This window comes from Prinia subflava, chromosome 9, assembly GCF_021018805.1.
Source record: "Prinia subflava isolate CZ2003 ecotype Zambia chromosome 9, Cam_Psub_1.2, whole genome shotgun sequence".
NCBI lineage: Eukaryota > Metazoa > Chordata > Aves > Passeriformes > Cisticolidae > Prinia > Prinia subflava.
Genome location: NC_086255.1, coordinates 11,178,261 through 11,200,593, shown reverse-complemented (window position 1 = coordinate 11,200,593; position 22,333 = coordinate 11,178,261). Strand labels below are relative to the sequence as shown.

The 22,333-nt window shown below is 42.1% G+C and overlaps 1 protein-coding gene across 1 annotated transcript in view; it reads left to right on the top strand.

The window, feature by feature from the left end:
* The window catches only part of SORCS3 (sortilin related VPS10 domain containing receptor 3), a 266,550-nt gene that overhangs the window by 124,588 nt on the left and 119,629 nt on the right, over positions 1-22,333 (top strand). The window contains exons 3-4 of the mRNA XM_063406430.1: positions 855-954; positions 20,395-20,553. Of these exons, the coding sequence (XP_063262500.1) occupies positions 855-954; positions 20,395-20,553 (259 nt within the window). The remainder of the gene's footprint in view (positions 1-854; positions 955-20,394; positions 20,554-22,333) is intronic.

Genomic DNA, 22,333 nt, shown 5'->3' with positions numbered 1-22,333 from the left:
TCCCTTCTCAAGTCAGCTGATGCTGAGCACTCTGCAGGTGTGGGATCCTTTACAGTGTAGCTGTTGGGTTGTTCTGGCAGGAAAAATCTTGTTTGTGAGGAAAACGAAGTATGAAAACAGTAGAGAAACAAGCAGGCCAGTGAGGTGTCAACAATGCCCACAAATGAGGAGGAGGACACTCCAGAAAACCCTCTGTGACGAAGCAGCCCTTTTCCCCAGTCACGAATGGGTAATGCCACCCCCAGATCATCTGCTCCTCTGGTGGGATTCGCTAGTGTAGGGCCTGAATCTGTCTCTGTAACTCAGAAAAATTAACTGCCTGGCACAAAGTAGGATGGGGGTGACTGAGGACTCAAGATGCCAGTTTAGGCACATTTTTATCTAGACGTGAGTTCAGCTGTTACAATTCTGAGCCACATTTGGATCCCTGTCTTCAAGTCAAAAATCAACCTATCTAAATAAATCTGTTGTTGTTGGGTTTAATTTGGACTCTTATGTTGGATTTGTCTGAAAAGAGAATGCATACTAAGGGTGCTGCTGACATCAGAGTCCTCTTATGTGTAGGTATCATTTGTAATCCTGCTCTGGCACATGAGGGCAGAGCCTGCCCCCAAAGTCCACCTGTATGGGAGCACCACAACTCCCCAGTGTACAGCCAATGAATGCAGACACTTCCCCAAAGGACTCAAGTTTTCTTATTTTTTTCTGCTGGCCACTCTGAATGAAACATAAAATCTTGTGTTTTAAGCATAACAATGTGCAAACTGTAACTTGGAGCATCTGTTCACACCGTCATTCCCTTCCCCTGAGCTCTAATAACCACATAAACTCTTTTTGTCTCCTCTTTTCTCCAGGTCAACAGACTATGGCACTACCTATGAAAAGCTAAATGACAAAGTAGGCCTGAAGACTGTGCTGAGCTACCTATATGTCAGTCCCACTAACAAGAGGAAGGTAAGGGACAGCCATTGCACTGGTAGCTATAGAAACAAAATTACAGCATTCTGAGAGGAATTATGATCCTAAAGTGAAATCTGTTGGTAATTCACAAGAGCCTGAATTTGCTAAGTTGCACTGGTGCAATTCCATGGAATCCCATATAACTGATCCTGCTCTACTTGTGATGGGAATGTAGAGCTTAACTTTCTAGAGAAGTAAAAAGGTTGCTTTTATTTGCATTTGACTGTTACAGCTTTAAAGAACTCACACAAATATTTCTGGGTTTCTTGCTTACACCAGCTTTGGGTATTACACATCTCCCTGCCTTGTGTCTCCTTATTATTAGAAATACTGAGTAAAAGGCATTTATTTCTGCATTCGACTCTTTCTCCCCACATTTGGAGGTAAAGATGAAAATGACATTTTCTTTGGTTGCATCATGTAAGGGGGCTGATAGCAGAAGATGCCTGTGAGAGTGGGTGGAAGACCTACGATTTGATTTGGTTGTGTGGGAGAGAAGATGAGGTCACAGCTTGCCAACCCCCTGCTCACTCTTCCCACGTGATGCAATTAGGGCTGCAGCTGGCTCACACAAGCACAGCCCAGGAACTGCAACTCAGTGCCTTTTTGGTTTAAAATTATTGCCTGTGTTGATTCAGGGGAGGTGGTGGGATACAGATGCTCTCAGCTACCCACAGAAATCAATGTGGGAGGGCTGCAGCACGAAGCTAATTGCTGACAGTGAAGTTGTGTTTGGACAGTGCAGAGGCCCAGAGCAACATATTTGGCTTGATCACTTCCAAATTGTCTATATCCTGTCTCCATTAAAAGCTTTCCAAACTTGTAGCTTGCTACTTGTACTGTTCTTATTATGACTGTTGTGCTTTCCATCACTGGTCAGTGTACAGATGTTTTGGGACTGATATTTATTTCAGTGTATGCCACCATAAGGCAGACATAGCCCTGGTTACTCAGAGTATTTGGATGTACAGGGAAGAGGAAGAATGCAGTGGCCAGAGTTCAGCTTATATTTTTCCTGATGCAGAAGCTGAACTATTGTGATAATTACCTTGACTTTTTTTACCTTTTTTTCCACCTTTTTTTTTTCCTGAGCAAAAGATTAAGATGTTTTGTAGTGAGTTTTCCTGGCCTTCACACCCATCCTATATCCAGTATGGGGGGCACTGAAGAGTTAATTCTTCTTCATTCTGTTTCCAAAGCAACTCTGCCCACCCAAAAGCACAGGCAATATGCTCAGTTACAAATCCTACGTCACTGGTGTAAAGACTCCCTCACAAATCAGAGTACGAGGCTATATTATTATCTTCTAGCAATTTCTCAGGCTACTGAGCTTTACAGATTAGCAGTCTCCTTTTTTTCTTTTTTTTTTTTCTTTTTTTTTTTTCTTCTTTTTTTTTTTTTTTTTTTTTAATTAAAACCACCTACATTTCATCATATAGTGGCATATAGACCTATCTTGGTGTTTACTTCTTTGAGATTAGAAATTAGGGACTTTTTTTGTTGTCTGTTTTAAGGAAACAATTTATGGACCTATTAGTGCCCTTCTTATCCCTTCTGAAAAAGGGATGAAATGTAGATTTAAGCTGTGAGGCAAACTCATAGGAAACCATCTTTAGTGCTGGCTGCTGTGGGAACAACTTGCTTTCATTCTTTCTACCTCTGCTAAATATATGAGCACTGTTACTGTGCATGCATAAACACTGGTCTGTCTGCACTCTGCTTTGTTAACCATCAAAGCAATTCCAGACATCCAAGCAGCACTTGAGAAATGTCTGAACAAGGTGTCACTGGACCAGAGCATCTGAAATTTGTCAAATTCAGGTTTGGGTTTATTGTCCACCCACTCCTCTTACAGATTCTTGAGGTTATGCACTGCAAAAAATGCACTAGGGTTGTGGTCTTCTCCCAGTCTCTCTGGGTGAATGTTATTCCTGTGGCATGGGAAGCAAGCAGAATGATTTTGCTGAGCTCCTGAGGGCAGCTGCCAATACTGAATCACAAAGGAGCAGGTGAATCAGATGGATCCCAGCAGAACAAGGCCGGGTCCCTTGTGTTTCACCTCCAGCAGCAGGAGTGCTGCCTTGCTGAACAAGATGCAGGGATGAGCTGCAAGAGAGGCCCTTGCAGGGGCAGTAAGTGGAGAGGGAGGTACCCACAGTAACTCCATGCACACATGAACCATGCAGACCTTTCCAGGCAAGGGGCTTCCTCCTGAGGCCCTCACTGCCAGGCACTGGTGGGAGCCTGCATGCCTGGCAGCTCCTGTGGATTTCCGACGGGTTTGCACGCTGCTGCTGGCCCTGTCTGCTCATTAGTGCTCAGAGGATTAGCGCTTACTTGGAGGAGGAGAAAAGCTTCCCATACATTCATTCCTAATTGATTTACTAGTGAGAAGGATAATTACTTCTCAGCTACCCTGCAGAACTACAGTGGGAATTACCTGTCAGATTTCTTTGAAGACCCAAAATGCCTCTTTTCAGCTGTTAAATAGGAATTATGTGTTCAGCCAAATGCCAGTTATATAAACATCATTTACCTGAATTGTGCCATAACCCTGGGCTCAATTATGAGGCATGGGGATTTAAAAGCTGGCATTTTGTTTTCTTCTTTTAAAAGAAAAGCCTTTTGTTTCTGATTTCTTTTTTTGAAAAAACTTTGGTGGGAATATTTAAATTTTTTTTGGACACCTGTGCTTTATTTCTTGGCAGTCAGATTTAGTCTGTAGCTGTTCCTGGCTTTTACATGTTGCTGCTGCTGTGTGACATCCACCCCACCCTCCTCATGCACAGAGTGAGCAAAGACTGAGCTGAGGTGGCTTTGCTGTGGTGCAGATCTGAGTCCCAGAGCTCCTGCCTGCTCCCAGGTGCTACCCAACCTGCTGATGGAGCTGAGATGGGACATGCCCATTTCCTGGAAACCACAGAAGGTATTGGGAAAATGCACTTTGCCCTTGTGCAATTTGACATTTGCAGCTATGATTAAATCAATATTACAACATGCACATACCAAAGGAAGCTGCTGGGAATTCTTTTTCCCAGCTATGATACCTGAGAGGTATCATTCTTAGTGGTCAGGGCCAGCTTGGTGATCTGAGATCCCCTTGGGTGCTGACATAAGGGAGCTGCCAGGCGTTCTGCAGCCCACTGTGAATCTGCAGACTCTGGCTGCATTGTAGTCAAAACACTGCCTGCCGTGAGCCAGCGCTGCTTCATCTTCCCGTGGAGCTGTCATACTGCTAATTCCCTTCCCCTCAGAACTAACAAGTTCAGGGTTTCACAGCGCTCTGCAATGGAAAGCCTCTGCTGCTGGGAGTTGAAGCTGCCAGACGTGGATCTGCTCTCCTGCAGGTGGCTGGGCTGTTTCTCCTCTCACTTGCACAATAGGTGCCTCTGTCTGGATCAGGAAAATCTGCACTGAGCTCTCCTTACTGCAGTGAAATTCCAGGTGATCTCTGCCCTTAGCAGTCAGACAGCTCTGAAGTCCTGTGGACTGGCTTTCTTGAGAGTTCCTGATTTGGGCTCTGGTGAGAAGCCAAGTGCCTGCAGTGTTGGCACTTCCAAACCTGTGAAGATGCTCTAGTAGGCAGAGTGTCTTCCAGGGCTCCACTTCTTCCCCTTTAGTGCATCTACTCACCCAGTTGATGGTCTGAGAGAAAGACCACATGTGAAGCATCTGCTTTGCCCAGTGGCCAAATAGGTTGCAACAAGCAGGTAACTTGTGGCAAACTTCAGAATGGAGAAATTTTCATATTTCTGTAGCAGCACCCCTTCCTTACAGATGAATAGGATTTAACAGCAGATGTTTGAGTGCTCTGAAAAGCTGAAATTAGCAAAATGCTTATCTTTGGCTTTTCTACCCTGTAGCCTGTTGTCTGTCTTTGGGCGTATGAAAAAAGCTGCTTACTCTCTGCTGGGCAGAGATCTCGGTTCCCTGCTGACCTTTAATTTAAAGCTGTATTTTGGGCGTTAGTTACATTTTACTAGAGGCAGATTTTCACAGCAGTCTGGGAATTAAAAGTGTTTATTTCTTCCAAAACACTAAGGGAAAAATCTCTTCTATTTTAAAAGGAACATTTCTCTTGACTTTTTAAATTTCCAGTTTCTTTTTATCCCGATTCTCTTTTTTCTTTATGGTTGCAGAAAAAATTCTGTTAGAAAATTGAATAATTTCCACCAAAAATTAAGCTTGTGATTCTTTGCTTAACTGGCTGCACTTCTAAATGTCACTGCTTGGAGCCAAAGTGCTGTGATTCCATATTTTCTAGCGTGAGTTGGTCTGCTGGGTAAGATCCCCTATTGTGAGAACATTCGCTTTCTTCTTGGTTGTCAGTAACAGGGTTCATTTTACAATCAATGCCTCACAGAGGGATGTAAAGCCCCTTCCAAAAGGGTGCAGAAAGAAGATGAGAATTGGAGTCCCGTGTATCTGAAGCATTGCTCTTTTCAGGCATAGAGGTGCCACTTTGAATCTCAAGGAATTGTTGAACCATAGGTTTTAGGTATTACTTTTTCCTGAAATATTCTGTAGAGTGCTTATTCTTGGTGAAGATGTTGGTTAGTTGAAAACCCAGTTCTCACTATGAAACTTTTATCTCTACCCTTGGGAATACTGTGGAGGTGGAGACGATGGAGTTAAAAAGAATTTAAAAGAAAGAGAGGAAAAAGGAAGAGAATAACAACTCTGGCAAATCAACTCCACTTTCCTGTATAGAATATTGCTCAGATAAGGTGTGGATAAACTGGAGGCCCTGATTGCATTTAAGATCTGAGGTGACAGTTCTGATATCTTAGGAATACCTTCCTTCATGAATTTGCTTTGTAATTCAGTTGGCTGCAGTTGTTTTTAGCTTTTCCCCTGGGCTATTACAATCATTGTTGCAGGTGATGAGTTGAAGAATTAAAAGGTCTGTAGCCTTTTATGCCAACTGTCTGAACAGAAATATCACCCAGGTGCAGTGGATGAAATGAGGACTCCCCCCATTTTCCCTTATACCAGAACTGAAACAGTTCAGGTTTTATTTAAAGGTAGACCTGCCAGCTAAGCTATTTGAACAGTAGTTCCAAACAGAATAAAGCAGAAATGAAGTTATGGTGCTCAGTTATAGCCTTGAGAAAATGTTTTTTTCAGACTAGTTTCTTAGTTGTCACAGAATCAAAATGGAGGGGCAGTAAAAATCACTGAAACTGTAAAAGCCAAAGTCATGCTGCACCTCTCATACCTCATTATGCCTCTGAACTTGGCCCATCAGAAGGAGAAATGTTTAGAGATATTGAGAGAATAAGAATTTTCTGAAAGAGAAATCTAATTAGATTTGTTTGTGTCTGTACAGTTTCTTAGGGCTGAAGTGCAGCAACTGTTTATGAGCTGGCAGAGAGCAATGCTGTGCTGCTGTTCATGTTAATGAAGGAAGAAATTGTCTGCAATCCTGTAATTGCAGAGGAATGCATCCTCCTGACTGGTAACTAGCTAGAATTTTGGGAGTGACACCTCCCTTTAGAGAAACTGCAGGTCTCTAAAGGAGCACAAGTAACTTTGATCTCCCCTTTATTTCTTCTTGCCCACTTGGAGAGTAACTGAGGGCAAAACCTGTCCTGGCCTTCTGTATCTCCAAAGGGAATTCCTCAGCTGTGATTGGAACCTCAGGACAGAATCATGATTCCAACTTACTTTGGTTTTGCCTTCATTTCTTGGTTCACATGCTCCCAAGGGGAATTGTATAGCATTTTGTTTTCTCCTTGCTCATCAAACGTGTGTCAGGTTGATGAGGCAGAGATTCCAGCACATACCTGGTACTTGCTAGCCCAACCTGAACTGAGCTGCCGTGCTTAGCCACAGCTCTCATTAATCATCTGCTGCTTTTTCCTAAGACTGCATCCCCTGCTATTGGTGAGGAACTGAGCTCTGCTGTAAAGCCCAAATGGCTTTAGGAAGATAGAAGGTTTCCTTGGACCCTTTTTCCTCATTGTGCTGACACTGTGATCAAGGGTCTGTGCTGCAAACTGGTACTTGTTGATGTGATCTCGAGAACGTGTTTGTAACTCAAAGGCAATGGGGCTGAGTTAGAGCCACAGGGCAGGAGTGATAGAACAAGCTGTTTCTACTGTCTTTTATCCCTAATCTTTCCCTTCAGCCTAATGGAGTACAGTCACTAAACAGCTCTTGGTTTTGCAGCTGCCATTAACAGAGACTAAGTTACCTGACCTGCAAATGCTGCTGCAAAAGTCTCTGTGTGCACTCCTTCTCTGAATCCACTGAGCTGTGTATGATGTTCCTGTGTTTCTCAGAGCTCCAAAATCCATGCCACGTAGTCCAGAGAAGATGGGGGCAGATAGGAAAGCTGTGAAACACAGTGCCTGGCTTAGCTGAGCTCAGGTTTGCCTACTCTGGTTAACCAGTGGATTGTACAAATGTGATTGGGAACATCTCAGTGTCTCCATCTCGTAAATACACTTCAGGGACAGTCACACTCTGTCTCCAGAACTGAAAATTTAAATGGAGGAGTAAAATGTGAATGAAGAAGTAATATTTTTCTTCACTTACTGGTGTTGCAAAGATGATTTCCTCAAGGTCACCCACAACATCTATGGAAGAGTGAGAGGATGTATAACACGACATTTTATCTACAAGGCACAGTGTTGTGTGCTGTTGTATGTGGGATTCTCTCTGTGTGTCTAATTAATTCAGCTTGAATCTGGCACCTGAGAAAAGAGATCATTTTTGTAAATGTTTGCAGAACTGTGACCTGCAATTGTGTGAAAGAAATACTGAGTTACAGATGTTTAGTTATACTTCAAGGAGAGGACTTCAAGAATATCTTGTTCGAAGGGTTTTCTGGTTTTTATTTTGAATTCAGCAAAGTCGCATTTTCAGAGTAGGTTTCTCTGACCTTTCCTATGTAAGAGATATAGTTTCCTGATGCTGGATGACTTGGTTTATTAGTGTTTTGAACATGGTTCAAGATCAATGAATGGAAAAGACTAAGATATAAGGGTGTACATTCTTTTAAATCTTTTTCTGTATGTCCAAGTTGGTGCTTTTGTTGTTGTTTTTTCTGTTGTGTCTTTGTGTGTGTGCTTTTCTCTTTTTTAAAAAAATTATTGTTACTAATATATTTGGGGATTGTGCCTCCTTGTGAACATTTCTAGTCAAGATGCTCCTGTGAGAGTCAGGGACTGAGGGGCCTGACATGCCACTGGAACCTGACCTGACCTGTAGGATCCTGTCCCTAGAGAAAGAACAAACTCAGTCTGCTTGCTTGCAGGTTTTAACTTCACCATTTCAGGCTTCACATAAACCATAGAGAAAAACAGAGGTTGTGCACCATATGTGGTCTGGGAGATGACCATTTTCCAGAACTGACAACACAGAATTGGGATCCAAACTTATGTGAGACCCCCAGTGGATGTTTTCCCCTTTCTTAAACAGGAGCAACGTGATGGTTGCCCTCCAGGGAAGGCTGTCCCTTGGAATTAGTGAATGTGAAAACTGGGGATTCCTGGTGGTTTTTTAGTTAGTTCTCTGAAGAAGCAGATACATTTGAAAACAAACAGCAAAAAAACCCACCAGACCCACTGAATCACACAAATTGCTCATCAGCTCTTTCTAAAAATAAATGCAATTGAGATAATTAACAAAATACTCCCATATGGCTTTATTTAATGGGACTGAAGGGAAGAGGGTTAGAAAATAGGTATAAATAGAAACCGCCATTTACAATGAAAGCCATACTTTCAATGTTTGTGAAGAAGTTAATATATTACAAAACTTGAGTTAAGGTTGTCTCTGTGTACCTTTGTACATCTGTATTTTGCTTTTTTGCACCTCTGTATTCCAAATTGCAAAGAATTTTTGCAGCAAAAGGACAATTACCAGATAAGAGTGATAAGCTTGGCAGGATATAGGGCTAAAATTCAGTCCCTCTCTCCTGTTGCACTCTGTGCTTGATTCCCCCTGTATTGCTCCTGTCAGGGCCCTACTGAGACTTAGGGATGCTACAAGGTCCTTAAGACAGGAAATGGGGTAAAACTGAAGAGGTCCCATCTATATTCAGATACAGAGTTCCCAGAGCTGGCTGTCAGAAAAACAGAGGTAGTTTGCTCCAATTTAGACAGAGAATGTTAAAGGACAGATCAGGAGTTACGGTATCAACTGAAATAAAGCTGCAGTTTTGTCACCTAGTGTGAGCATTGCTTTTATGAAGTGGGCAGAGTGCAGCTGTGTGAGTTTTCAGAGTGCCTTGCCTTGGTCAGAGGGAGGAGAGGATCTGTCAGGAGGCATCACCTTGTGCAGGGCTGCCTGTGTTAAACACATGGCCTGTCAGCAGGGTGAACACAGCTGCAGGTCCTGATATAGGGCAATTTTATGAGACTTTTTTCCTTTCTCCATCCTCCTCACCACACTCTGAAACATGGCCATATCATTTACTGCTGCAGCTCCAATAATATATTAATTTATGAAGTATGAAAAATGAGGTAGTTTTGAATTAATGAGGAGGGGCATGGTGCTTCACAGGCAGCAGGATAATCAATCAATAATAGTGAATCAGTATATCCTGTTATTAAAAAGGAGAGAAAAGTAAAAGAATGGGTGGAGAGCAGCTCTTGGAAAAGGGGCAGGTGGGTCCTTTTGAAGACCATATAATGATCTGACCTTGATCTTTAGTGATAAGGGCTGATTCACCAAAATTTGTTTATTTCAGTTTGAGGAAAATCCTCCTGCCACCCCCTGCCAACTCCAAACCCAATAATAAGTGGCAAAATACCTTTTTATTTCATTATTTTACAAAGTGAAGAATGGAGAAGCTCAGCATTACTGAGTGAATTCTCATTTTCTTAGCCTGGATCAGCAGAGTCTGCAGGGCAGTTTGTGGTGCATGCACACATCTGCCCCTCACAGTGTAACGGTAATGTCAGCTCTGGTGTTATCAATTCTAGGTAAAATATTTCATCCCAAGCAGCACTGGGAAACCTGGAAACACTTGTCTGGCAGTGTTAGAATTAGTTTTCTTCAGCATGGAGCTTGGCTGGGCTAGATCTTAGAGAGTTATTTCACTATGTCGTGGAGTGCTGGAGGCTTCTTTTTGCACTGGTTCATTGCCCTTCACCCTCTCGGTTCTAAGATACCTTTTTTTCATGGTATACAGACAGATGCTGCTGGACTCCAAAAGTAATGACAGGGGTTTTCCAAGTGGTACACAGATGCAGTTAGGGAAAACTCAGGCTGTAGTTTTCTTATAAATCTTAATCTCTTAGACCAGTCCTTCTGTCTCTGAGGAAAGATTGGTTCTGCCTTTGACAGTGAGCCTTCTAATATTTTAATTCTCTGTTGTTGATAAAAAAAATCTCATCTGACATCTTTTGCGTCCCTTGGAACCTTCCCATGGCAGACCAGCCTGATCCTTAAAAATGCCTGCAAGAAAGCAGCAAAACTCCTGAAGCAGCTGTGCTCAGAGATGGAGAGGCAATGGAATGCAAGGAATGCAGTGCTCAGGACCTGGAAGTGAGTGGAAAGATGGAATAAGCTTGGCAATTTTCTGATGTTTGCCAATTGATTCTAAAACCAAAATGTTAGGGTTCTGTCAGAGGTAAAACTCTCATCACCTCTTCCAATTCTGTCTCCTCTTACACCTGTTCTTCAGAACACTACTGTGGCCAGAGCTCACATATGAGCATGAAGAGACACAGAAAGGAAAGTACAATATTTTCCCCGGGCTGTGAAGAGTCAGAGACCCTGTTGGAACAGGATGTGGCAGCTGTGGTTCAGTCACTGGGGCGCCCACTCACCTGCTCAGTGTAATTGCAGACAAGACTAGAGCTATAAACCTGTAAGGACTTTTTCATTGGGAGCTAATTATTAAATGTAATGGAAAATGTCAGAGCCAGTGAGGTGCTAGTTGGGAATCCTCTGCCTAGGTCTGGAGCATTCCCATATCTGGCATCTGAATCTTTGGCACCCAGGTTAGCAGGCAGAGCTTGCAACCTCAGTGGACAGCTTAGAGCTGAGTGCTACCACGCAGAGCACTGCAATGCCATCACATTTTATAACTTTAGCCTTTAATTTTTTGGGTCCTCAGCCTTGCATCCAGAAATTGGATAGACCTTCTCCTGTCATCTTAGCTTCCTCCAGTGGGGGGATGTTAGGAAGAGAAGTACATTAGGGACAGTGAGGGACATGAGTAATAGATGCCAGGTAAGTAAATTGAGATAGATTATAAGCATCTGGATGTGAACAGTGATAAAGCTGACTCTTGTCTATGTTCACTCTGCAATCTGACTAAAAAAGCAGAAAAATAAAGTGGGTAAGCAAAGGAGAAGCAATGATGCATTTAAAATTGTATTCAGATTTAATGGCCTCAAGGGAGATACATAACACGATTTTTATTCTTCTATAGAGTCATGAAACACTCTAGTGTCCTCAAATGAAATAGACTGCTGAATACAGGCTGCAAAAGTTTACCCCCATGAGTAACTATCCATGCACATCTTTTTGTTTTCTGTAATGGAGCAACTACTGTGAGTAAACTTATACCCACATGTAAAGTGTTCTCCCAGGTGAGACTATAATCAGAGGAGTGTTTTTATATAAATGGTGTTCTCAGTTCCAGCAGCTGTGGTGCACACAGCCTCTCCTTACTGATAACATTATTTTCTGTAACTATTTCTGCTTACAAGGGAAGTTACCATAATGGTGAAAATTACTTTGTAGTTCTATGGAGAACAGCACAACCATGCATTTACTCAAATAACATATAATTATAACCGTGAATGCTGCTTTTCTCTTTCTGTGAACACAGTTTGGGATTAGAGCTGTTCCCTGTCACTAGAAAAAAGCTGGTGACCACAAAACAATGTGTCAGATGTCGTAAAAACTGGGGCTTTCCTGTGTAGAGTCAAGAACAGGAAAAAGGCATCATGCAGAACGATGCTGTGCAGAAATACCAGACACGAGAGAAATATAATAATACAGATCAGAGGGTTTGTATTTGTGTGGAAGCATTGGTTGGTGTCTCAGATCACCAGTGGAGGTTTCTTCTGCTTCTGGTCCAGGCCCACTCATAGAAGTGCTGGTCAAACTGGAGGTACAAACCCAGTGGTGGTGCTTGTAACCCATTTGGCAGTTTGTGCAGCAGAACTCTGCATGAACGTGCTGTGACACAGAAAAGCCTTTGGCAGATTAGCTGGGCAGCACTGAAGTGGCCCCAGGCAGGTGGGAATACTGTGGCAGAGGACTTTGCTCCGATGATCTGTGGGGAGCTGGAGAATGTGCAGCTGTCAGAGAATATAATGGGTTGGAGTAACCTTGGATAAAGGCTGCCTTGCTGTGACAATGAAAAGGTTTTGCAACCAAGCATGTGGCTGTTGCCAGTCAGTCCCTCTTTGCCAGGTCAAACACATGCTTTTTGGATGGCTTCCATCCCCACTGGCACCTGAAATTTAACAAGCAGATGCTTGCTATGCCTTGTAATTAAAAGTGAAAAGTACATGTGTCCAGTGCCAAGAAGACAAGAGAAAGAGGAGACATGTTGTTCTGACCTACTCAGCAGCAAAACAAAGATAAGGTGTTCTGCTTTGTTGGGTCTGTTATGATGGCTTAGTCCACTCCTGTGCATGCAAATTGGATCCAGCCTGGGGTTTGGCATTGTGGGCAGGTTCAGATGGCAGCCTTAGAGTGTCTGTGTTCTTTTCCCAGCTCTGAGTTTGGTCAAAGTCTTACAGCCATGTTATATTTTCATTTCCCGCCTGCCAGTGAGGATGGCAGAGTGGTTTTGTTGAAGAGCTCTTCCTTTATATGCAATTAAACCTCAATTTGCTCCTGATCCTCAGGGCTTCTTGCATGGTGCATCTGTGCTCTTGCACAGATGCTGGAGGTGCTGATTAAAATGGAGTGCCCTCTCCGTAGGGAAGGGAATGTGTGAGCTTGGAATTCTCTGAAGTGTTTTGTTTGGTATGGCAGGTATGGCTGAAGTGCCAAAAGCCTCTTGCAATTTTGTACAAAACTGAACAGTTAATTGTAATTTTAGTCTGGGTATAATTGGATATGAGAGACAATAGAAGACAACAAAAGATTAACCAGGGTTATTACCTGTAAACAAGTGTGGTAGGCTGGTGTGCATCTCTTCAGAGAAGGCAAGGTAGTGCTGGTACTCATTTGATGCACTCTACCAATGCCCACTTTCATCTCAAAAACCCTGCTGTTAAAAAATGTTAAAGAAATTTTTTCATTTTATGGCTTATTACTTTTTTTGTAGTAATGGTTCTCTTATTTTGGTTCTCTTATGGTTCTCTTATGTACCCTCTACAAAGGGCAAAACGTTCTGTGTTGATGATGAACGTGCATGTCACCTGAACAGCATTAGGCACTCTGATCATTCTGTCTCAGTGCTGCAAAGATGGGGAGCCCATGCATGGGTTTCCCAAGGTTTTGCTGTCTTCTCAAACCACTTTGGTGGTCTAGAGAGCTGTCAGTCTCTGGCACAACAGGAGGATTCTGTGGAACAGGTCCTTCAGGAGGGTTGAATGCCTACAGAAACAGCTGTTGATGTCTGAAAACTTCAGTGGTAAGCGATGTGATTCTGCAGACTGGAGGTTGTTTTGTAATTACAAAGAATTCCTGATGGGAAGGAAGTTCTGGAGGGAGGTTGGCGTGAAGTGTCTAAAATGTCTTGAGAGAGCTATTCGGTTCTTTGGTCACGGTACATATAATGCAGACCCAAAGCAAAAGTGTCAGGAAACTCTTATTTCATTGCTGAGTTTCTATGTGTGTCTGAGTCATTTTTCATTATCCAATAATAAATACAGTAGTGAAAGTCACCTTTAACACTTAAAGATTGCTTGGGTTTTATGGGATTGTATTGAAGTGAGTGCCAAGGTATAAAAGCCTTATGGTTGAGGTACTTTTATAACACATGCTTCATAAACCCTTAAAAAGTGAGTGCAGTGCATTTCATCCTTTAAGATTACAGCACTATGGTTCTGAGAGTTGGTGATCTGGTGCTATATTCATTAATTAAATCTGCCATTAATGTTAAATTTTGGGCAGTAAGAAGTGAAGTTACAAGAAGTTGAAATGGGGTAGGTCCAGACAATTTATCTCTCGTGAAAGCTCAGTGCCCCTTTACTGCTTGACTGATGCCCACAGGTTAGCCTTAACATTAAGCAAGTTTTTGAGCCATGTGAAGAAAGAAGGAGTCTGAAATCTGGGCTACTCTGTGACACAAGGGTTTGCAATGAGCATTTTCCTTTTAGGACATAAAGTAAGTAATTATATAAAAGCTGTTGCCCTCTTCATCGATATCTTGTTTGGCTTCCCAGGGGGCAGATGTTTCCTAAATAATGGAGAGAATTCCTTTGCTTGTGTGTAAATACGCAGGATTTCTCTCTAGAGCAGATTTTTACCAGTGACATGTCCCATTTTTTCCTGTCTGATGTGCTTGGTGACTAGAAAACAAGGGTTGCTTTCATTTCCCTCTGATTATTGCAGAAGTCAACATATCAACAGGGCAGTGAGCAGGTATTTATCCACCTCTGAACATCTATGGAAGTTTGTTAAAGTTAAGGTGTGCTTTCTAGAAACCCTCTTTCTAAACTAGTGCAAATCATTCAAAGACACCTTTAGCTTATCTGATTTAGATGAGTGTTACTTTTGCTGGTAAGTAGAGAGTTACCTATGGTACCAGCACGTTTTAGTCTCAGAGGGAATTGGGCTGCTTTAATTGAAGTTTTTTTAGTTGAAATGGTGGGTAGTGACAAAGGAAGGGAAAAAAGGATGAGATTTTCTTTGCAATGAGTTGCACCTGTTCTCAATGGGAATGGCAGAGAAGGGCTTCAGATACACTGTGTAGCTGTGTTCTAAGAGATTTGGGTTGTGTTCAGACCTCTCAGAACATCCTTTAGCTTGCAGGGCAAGTAATTGCAGTAATGATGCTGGAGACAGAAAGAATGGGAAGGGAAGGAATAACAAAGTATTTGCCAATGAGAAGTTTCTGATGGTTAAACATGTAATCCAAAACGCTTCAATGAAGAAAATTTCTTTTCCCATAAGAGAGTTCCAAACTGTTCATATTTAACTTGTGATGGACTGATGTTTTGAGGGAAGAAAACAACTTTTGTATCTTTAAGCCTTTAAATGTCACTGGATTTTGATTTTTCAGTTTTGAAAGGAGGAAAGGACATCAAAAATCCAAACAAAGCAAAAATACTCCACTTGCATTGACATTTCAGCATAAAGGATTGAAGCTTTTTGGCTTTTTAAACTCAAAGCTACTATGAAACACTGTGGGAAGGAGACATGGAACCATATAACCCATCAAATGTTTTAAATCAAATTGGAAAAGCAAAAGAAATAATTTTTCTTTTTTAAAATCTGATTTGTCATTGATGATGTAGATAGGGCCAGGCTTTAGGAAGGATCTAGAGCGCTTCTGAGTTGAGAGCCTAGTGGAAGGAGGCCAAAAAACCCCCAAAAAAGCCTTTTCACTCTTAAGCTGAGCACATTCAATATGGAAATTGCCATGCACTTGTAAACATGAAACCTCAACTTTCTGTCTTTGCAGCAGAGTTTGTGGCAGAACTGCCTATTCAGTTGTAGGAGAAGAAAATGCAGTGCTACAGAGTAAATTCTAATACTTTGCTAAGGAACTAGGTTTCTTTTGGAACTGTGGAGGCTTGCATGGTTTCTAGGTGTTATGTTGGTTTTGTTTATTTTTTTAAACTCTTTTGTTTATGACTTTTTAGAATAGACCTTTACATAGGTGAATGTGACTGGGACCTCTGAGAAGAACTGTTCATGAAAACTGCATTAAAGTGAAGAGGAGAATCAGGAGGCAGGACACAATGGTTTAAGGCTGTCTATATGTATCAGAACAAAAGACTTTTATTTGAACCTGTCTTCTTTATTCATTTGACAACTCTCTGGTGCTCCTTTGCTAATGTAGCTCAGTGGTACTATTGCTACAGATTATTGCACCTATAAAACTGCTCTGCGCTGATTTAGGGAGATGCACTTTGGTAATTTACAGTGAAAATTTATGTTCGTTGAGAAAAATAAAAGGTTTCAATGAAAGCTAGTATTAATAAAAAAACCATTTATGTGGTATGTTATTTTGGTTTTGTTTTGTGGGTTTTTTTTGGTTCAGTGGTGGTTTATTAACTAATTCAGCTGTGTACAGAACACATCTCTGTTGTGATCTCTGTGCTCAGGCTGCCTGTATCTCCATGGGTGTCTGGGCATGTTGTAGCATTGTGCCTGTGCCTGAGAGGTGTACAGTTATTGTGCACTCATTACTGTACATTTCAGTATTCCACATCACAGCTGTCTGTGTGCCTGGCCACCCCGGCACAGAAAAAGAGGAATGTGCCACCATCTCAACTCCCCCACCTGCACATAACCCATGTGAAAGCAATACCATGGAAGGTGTCTGCATTAACCCAGTGACACACCTGGAATTTTGATCTGGCTAGCAGGAACTCAGGTTCTCACTTACAAATCCTACCGTCTTTTTTATTTTAGACCCATCAGAGGGGATGACTTTTAGTGGGTTTGTGCTGTAATATGGTGTCACTTTTCTTCCTCCCTGCTTCTGCATCTGAGCTCCTTTAAGGGTTCTACACACTCCCCAACAAATCTGAGTGACTCTTAACTACTGCTGTGGTTTGTATACCAAATACATGATGGCAGGCACAGGTATGACATCTCCTCTCCTTGTTCTCCCTGCCTGCAGCTTATGCTGTTTATTCCTTGGGGTAAATCCCCTTGAAGTGTTCAGAGCTGGATATGTTTCCTGCTCATGTACTGAAGATCTCAGCCCATATCTTGTAGTTAATGTTCTTGCAAGATGTTGTTGTTTAAATTTATGGGGGGGGTCCCCGGGGAGTGCCCCCCGGAGACCCCCGGGGTCTTATGGGGTCGTGGTGTTCCCGTGCTGGCAGGCAAAGAGACTCCAGACGCCGGTGGGGTGCTGATGAGATGAGGGTTTATTCACTGAGGGAGAGGGGAAGGGAAGGGGGGGAAAGGGAGGAGAGGGAAAGGGAGCATCAGGAGGCCTCCAGGGGGAGAGGGGCAAGAGGGGCAGAGCCTTCTGCCTTAGCATTCTTATCACAGAGGTTCAAAGGGGCGCGGTAACATTCTCCAGCCAATGAGGTTACAGATACAGGATACTGCAGGGAGGGTACAGACTTGAGATAAACCATACATTTTCCAGGGGTGAGCTAGAGCAAACCATTTCCATAAAATGCAATCCCACAGCAAGATGGTCTCTCCATATCATCTTCTTCTGTGTGCTGCCTCACTGGTGTCTGGTGTTCTGCCCCGCTGGAGTTCCTGTATGTGTCCTCACTGTCCCCAACGCTCCTGCTTTAAAAGAGATGCACCAGGTCCCAGACAGCTGTCTTCCTCTGCATCCATTCTTAAGGAATTATCTGAAGTTTAGTCTGATTTTCAGCCTGTCCTGTTTGATCTGGTGCTTGCCATTCATTGTTCACTGGATTTTGAAGGTCAGGAAAAGGTATGTAGCATAAATGAACTTACCTCAGGTATGTTTTCAATTGGCAGTAGCCAGTCCTGCCTGCCCTTTCCCTCTCCACTTAAACTAGAGAAAAAAGCAACTGAAAGGAATATTTTATACATGCATGTATATGTAAATAATCTGGAATGTAGAAACACCAAATGTAATTTCCTTTTAAATAAAGGCTGCCATTTAATTTAATATTATAGAAAATGATTAGATCTTAAACCCTTATAAATTACATTTGACAACTCTCTAGTGCTCCTTTGCTATTCCTTATGGCAATTATAAATGGCAACACAGGAAGCTGGCAGAAATGCTCATTTTGACTGGAGTTTGTTTATTGTCTCTTAATTAAAAGTGATTAATCTAAATCACTACTGGGGTAGATCCTTTGTCATGGTTCCATAATGAGAAGTGCTAGTTTCAGGGCTTTGACAAATGTCCCGCTATTTCCCCTGCCAAAAGTTTCCTCTCCCTGTAGCTTCCAGGACAAAAAGTAGAAACAATTAAAAAAAGAAAAGCCCAGAGTCTGTCACATTTCTTTTTCTGTGTGCCATGTATCAAACGTGTGTGCCAGTCTGAGCTGTGTGGCTGGGGGAGAGCTTTTGTTTTTCACTCTGAGCCTCCTGCTTTTGCCATGCTGCTCTGTGTAGGACCAGCCTTTCCTGGGAGGATGGATGACAGCAGAGATGTTGGGCATTCGTTTCTCCATTTGAGGATTGGAGAGTGGATGTGGGAACTGGGTGAAGGCCCAGGGCACGATTTATGTGATGTCACCTCTAGATATGACTGTTGTTAGGTTCTTCCACCTTTCCTAGCTTGGTGGTTTTATTATCTGATCTTGCAACTAGTGTTATGCATCCAGAAGAACAAACTGGCCAGATTTGTGAACCATCTGGTGGAAATACTTCCTCTCTTGTCTCATATGACCATTTCTTGAACTATCCACCGAAGTGCTGGAGATCATGTGTGAAATGGCAAAGGGGATGTTTTGTGTGTGTGCCACTTAATGTCCAAGCCACTGTTAGCTGTCTTGTGCTCCTTATTTGAGGACAGATCTCCAGCAGTGACCTGTTAATATACAACACTGTTAACTTTTTAATCTTCTATTAAATCAGCTGGAAAATATTTTATTCCTGAAATTTCCTTTAAAGATAAGATATCTCTGGGTTATCTTGTTAAATTGGCAGGCTTACATCCTTCTTCCATTCCATATAAACAAATAATTTTTACTGAACTATGTTATAATTCTCTGGCACAGGCAATATGCTTTAGGTGAACAGGGGTGTAAAATGTCTTTGCAGTCTAAGTCAGAAGTGACAAAAAAAAAAAAAAAAAGAGATTCAAATAGTTGGGAAATTGTTATTGTTTGGGGAATAAGGAAATTGATATTTTGATCTGATTAGAAAGAAGAAGTGTACCAAAGCATCCTTCTGAGTGGAGATCTTGGAGACCTCTTCTCAGGCTAATTCCCAGGAAATCAGTTTTCTGTGGGAAAACTGTTTCTTGTTTCCCAGACCATGCACCAGAGCATGATGCAAGGGCACTTCTTCAGGACTTGTTCTGTGGCTTCCATGGGAATGGATAGAGACTGATTTTGGGACTGGCAAGTTGTGTATGTGAGAGATGTTGAAGGTGCTTTAACATCAAGCTGGATTCATAGAGATGGCTTTGCTCTGGGAAAATGTTCACTTCTAGTTCAGCTTTTCATTTCTTAATGGAAAGGATCAGAAGCCATTTATGTTATACTTCCTTTCCCTTGGTGAATTCATGGAGTTAATGAGGTGCTTAAGATTAAACAAGCACTGAATTTTTTTGCTTGATGAAGGTCTAACATACCAAGAGTTTTACCATTCCTTGTAACTGATTTTTGCTGTCAAAATTAATAAATTTCCGTATCGTAGTCAGAAGGTTGGAGCTCTGTGAGGCTGGATAAGAGAAGCCAATGTGAACAAAAACCAGAACTGCAGTGGATTTCAGCTACCTGATCATTCTATAGTGAGCTAAAAAAGGCCATCCCTAGATCTGTTTTCCTGCTGAAAGACAGTTTCTGTATTTGATTCAGCTGCTGTATCAACAACCTGCTGTGTTTAGAGCAGCTCTAATTTATTTCCCACTGTTTGCCTTTATTTTATGGTACTGGTATTTGCTTTAATGTGAAGTCGTTTTCTCCAGATGTTAATAAGATGGTGTTAATGTTCTCACAACATTTTTCTTGATAATGTTTATGTAGAGCTTGCCATCTGATAGTGTGGAATCAACCCATTTTGAAATATCAGTAATAATTTTCTAATTAAAATTAGAGGCTCAGAAGTGTTTTCCTCCCTGTACAAATTGAGGTCATGCACTTTCCTGTGCTTGGGGAAAATTATGTTTTCACTGACTGAATGAATGTCTCTTACTGTACAAATTGGGAATGTGATACATGAAATCACATCAGTGTTTGCACATGTGCACGTGGACTATACCCAGATGCCAGCAGCTGATCCAGGGAGGCTTTTTTTGTTTCCAGAGAGGTCATGCTCTCATTCATAGCAGTGCAAGCTGCCAAATAATGAGCCTTTAATCTTAGGAATGCTCTGCTTACTTTTAGAGAGAGGATTCCACATTGCAGGAGAGAGGTGGTAGACAGAAAATGGTCTAGGAAAGCCTGGTGTGGCTGCCTGAAGTTCCTGTATCCAGCCAAAATTGCCTTTAGTACATAGAATTTATCTGGATAAAATAAAAAAGGGAATCGCCAAATAAATCAGCAAATGAATTACCAAAGAAAATGAAACAGAAATAGTAAAACCCACCCTAATTCTATGGGCTGTTACACTTGAGTGATGTTCTGAATACATCTAATAGGAATCAGTGCTATATGACTTCACTCTTAAATTATGTTCACTTTCACTTTTCCATTAACACTTTCCCTCCATTTTTCTATTTAGATCATGCTTCTCAGTGATCCAGAGATTGAGAGCAGCATCCTCATCAGCTCTGATGAAGGGGCTACCTACCAGAAGTACCGTTTGAACTTCTATATCCAGAGCTTGCTCTTCCACCCCAAGCAGGAGGAGTGGATCTTGGCCTACAGCCTGGATCAAAAGGTAAGCCATTCACTTAATGTTTCAATGATTTTTGTGGGAAATGGATTGGTAGAGAATTTCTAAAGCTTGATAGAAAGTTTACACACAAATACATACCATGTATTATTTAATAACATGTATTACTGTTATTAGTTACAAACAGTGACAGAACACGGCATAAGCTCCCCCCGTTCATCTGAGCTCAATGCCCGCCAGGAGCTGCGGCTGTAGAAGTGACCCACACCATTCCCCTGCTAATCCTGGCCTGATGCCGAGTACTTTCTTGCTGAGTACTCTCTTGGCCAGTTGTTTCTTGCCCAGTTGTTTCTTCCTGAGTAGTTTCATGCCCAGTACTTTCTTCCTGAGTAATTTCTTTCCCAGTAGTCTCTTGGCCAGCAGTTTCTTGCCGAGTAATTTCTTGCCCATTACTTTCTTGCCCATTATTTTCTTGCCAAGCACTTTCTTGCCCATTACTTTCTTCCTGAGTAGTTTCTTTCTGAGTACTTTCTTGCCCAGGAGTTTCTTGTGAGTACTTTCTTGGCCAGTACTTTCTTCCTGGGTATTTTCTTGCCCAGTACTTTCTTGCCCAGTAGTTTCTTCCTGAGTATTTTCTTGCCCAGCAGTTGTTACAGTAACAATGTTAGTAACAGTACCTTGGTACTTCACTGTGCACAGCCAGTGACAAACACAGCCAGCAAAGAAGTATTTTCCTCTCAAGAGAGGGGGGGAAATGTGGGAAATGGATTTGCAGAGAATTCTCAAAGCCTGACAGAAGGCTCACATAGTTTGCATCTGTATGCAAACTTTGAGATAAGAAATGCTGACTTGGAAATGCCATGGAATATAGGACAGACTTTGAGGGAGAAATGGAACTAGAAACAAGTTTCAAAGGATGGCCTTGCAAATAAGACTAGATATTTTGGAGACAGACAACTATGAAAGGTCCATTATAGTAGGACCCATGAAGGGTAATTTTAGATGATTGGCTTTAAGGCATTTACAGCATTGTGTGGCAAAAGCTGATAGGCCAAGATATGCTTATAATGTATTGTAATTAGGAAATAGTTGGCTTCTGATTGTGATGGCGTGAATTGTAACATCTGTACTGTCTCACCCTTCACATGAGACTGAAAATGGAATAAAAGTTTTTAAAACACCTCTCAGTTGCCCCCTCTCTGGGCCAGAAAATGGTATAATCCTACAATTTTGACCCAGGATTTGAAGGGAATATTGTTTAGAGCTGCTGCCTTTCAGAGATGATGAAGAATTTATCACGTGCTCTGCTTTTCTCACTTTGCAGGTTTTAATGTGCTCAAAAGCCATGCAGTGACTCCAAAGCCAGTTTGCTAGAAGGAGTTGAGTGTTAGAGTGATCATGATGGCTCTGGAAACTTCAGTAGGGGTGAAACTATGAAAGATGAAAAGATTTAGAGATTTGACATGACATATGGAGCTGTTCTAAAAATCTATTGATTTGTAGGCGCTGATTTCTGCGCTGTCTCTGAGGATGGAGCACTCAGGCTGAGCTGGTCTGTTAGAGCTGCCTGTTGAAGGGTGCTCATTCTGCTTGCAAACTCGAAGTCAGGGAGCAGCAACAGATGACGATCTCCTCTGTGCCACTTTTAAGCCTCTTTGCAGTGCTTTCTGTGAGTGAGACATCTCCAGTCTGTTACTCTGTCCTTAACAAGTTTGCCCTCACATAGCACTCCTGTGTCCTGAAGGGTGCAGAGTAGAGCAGGGGCAATGTGGGAGTACGGGGCTGTGGCTAAGGAGATGTGTGTTCCAGCTCTGGAGCAGCAGTC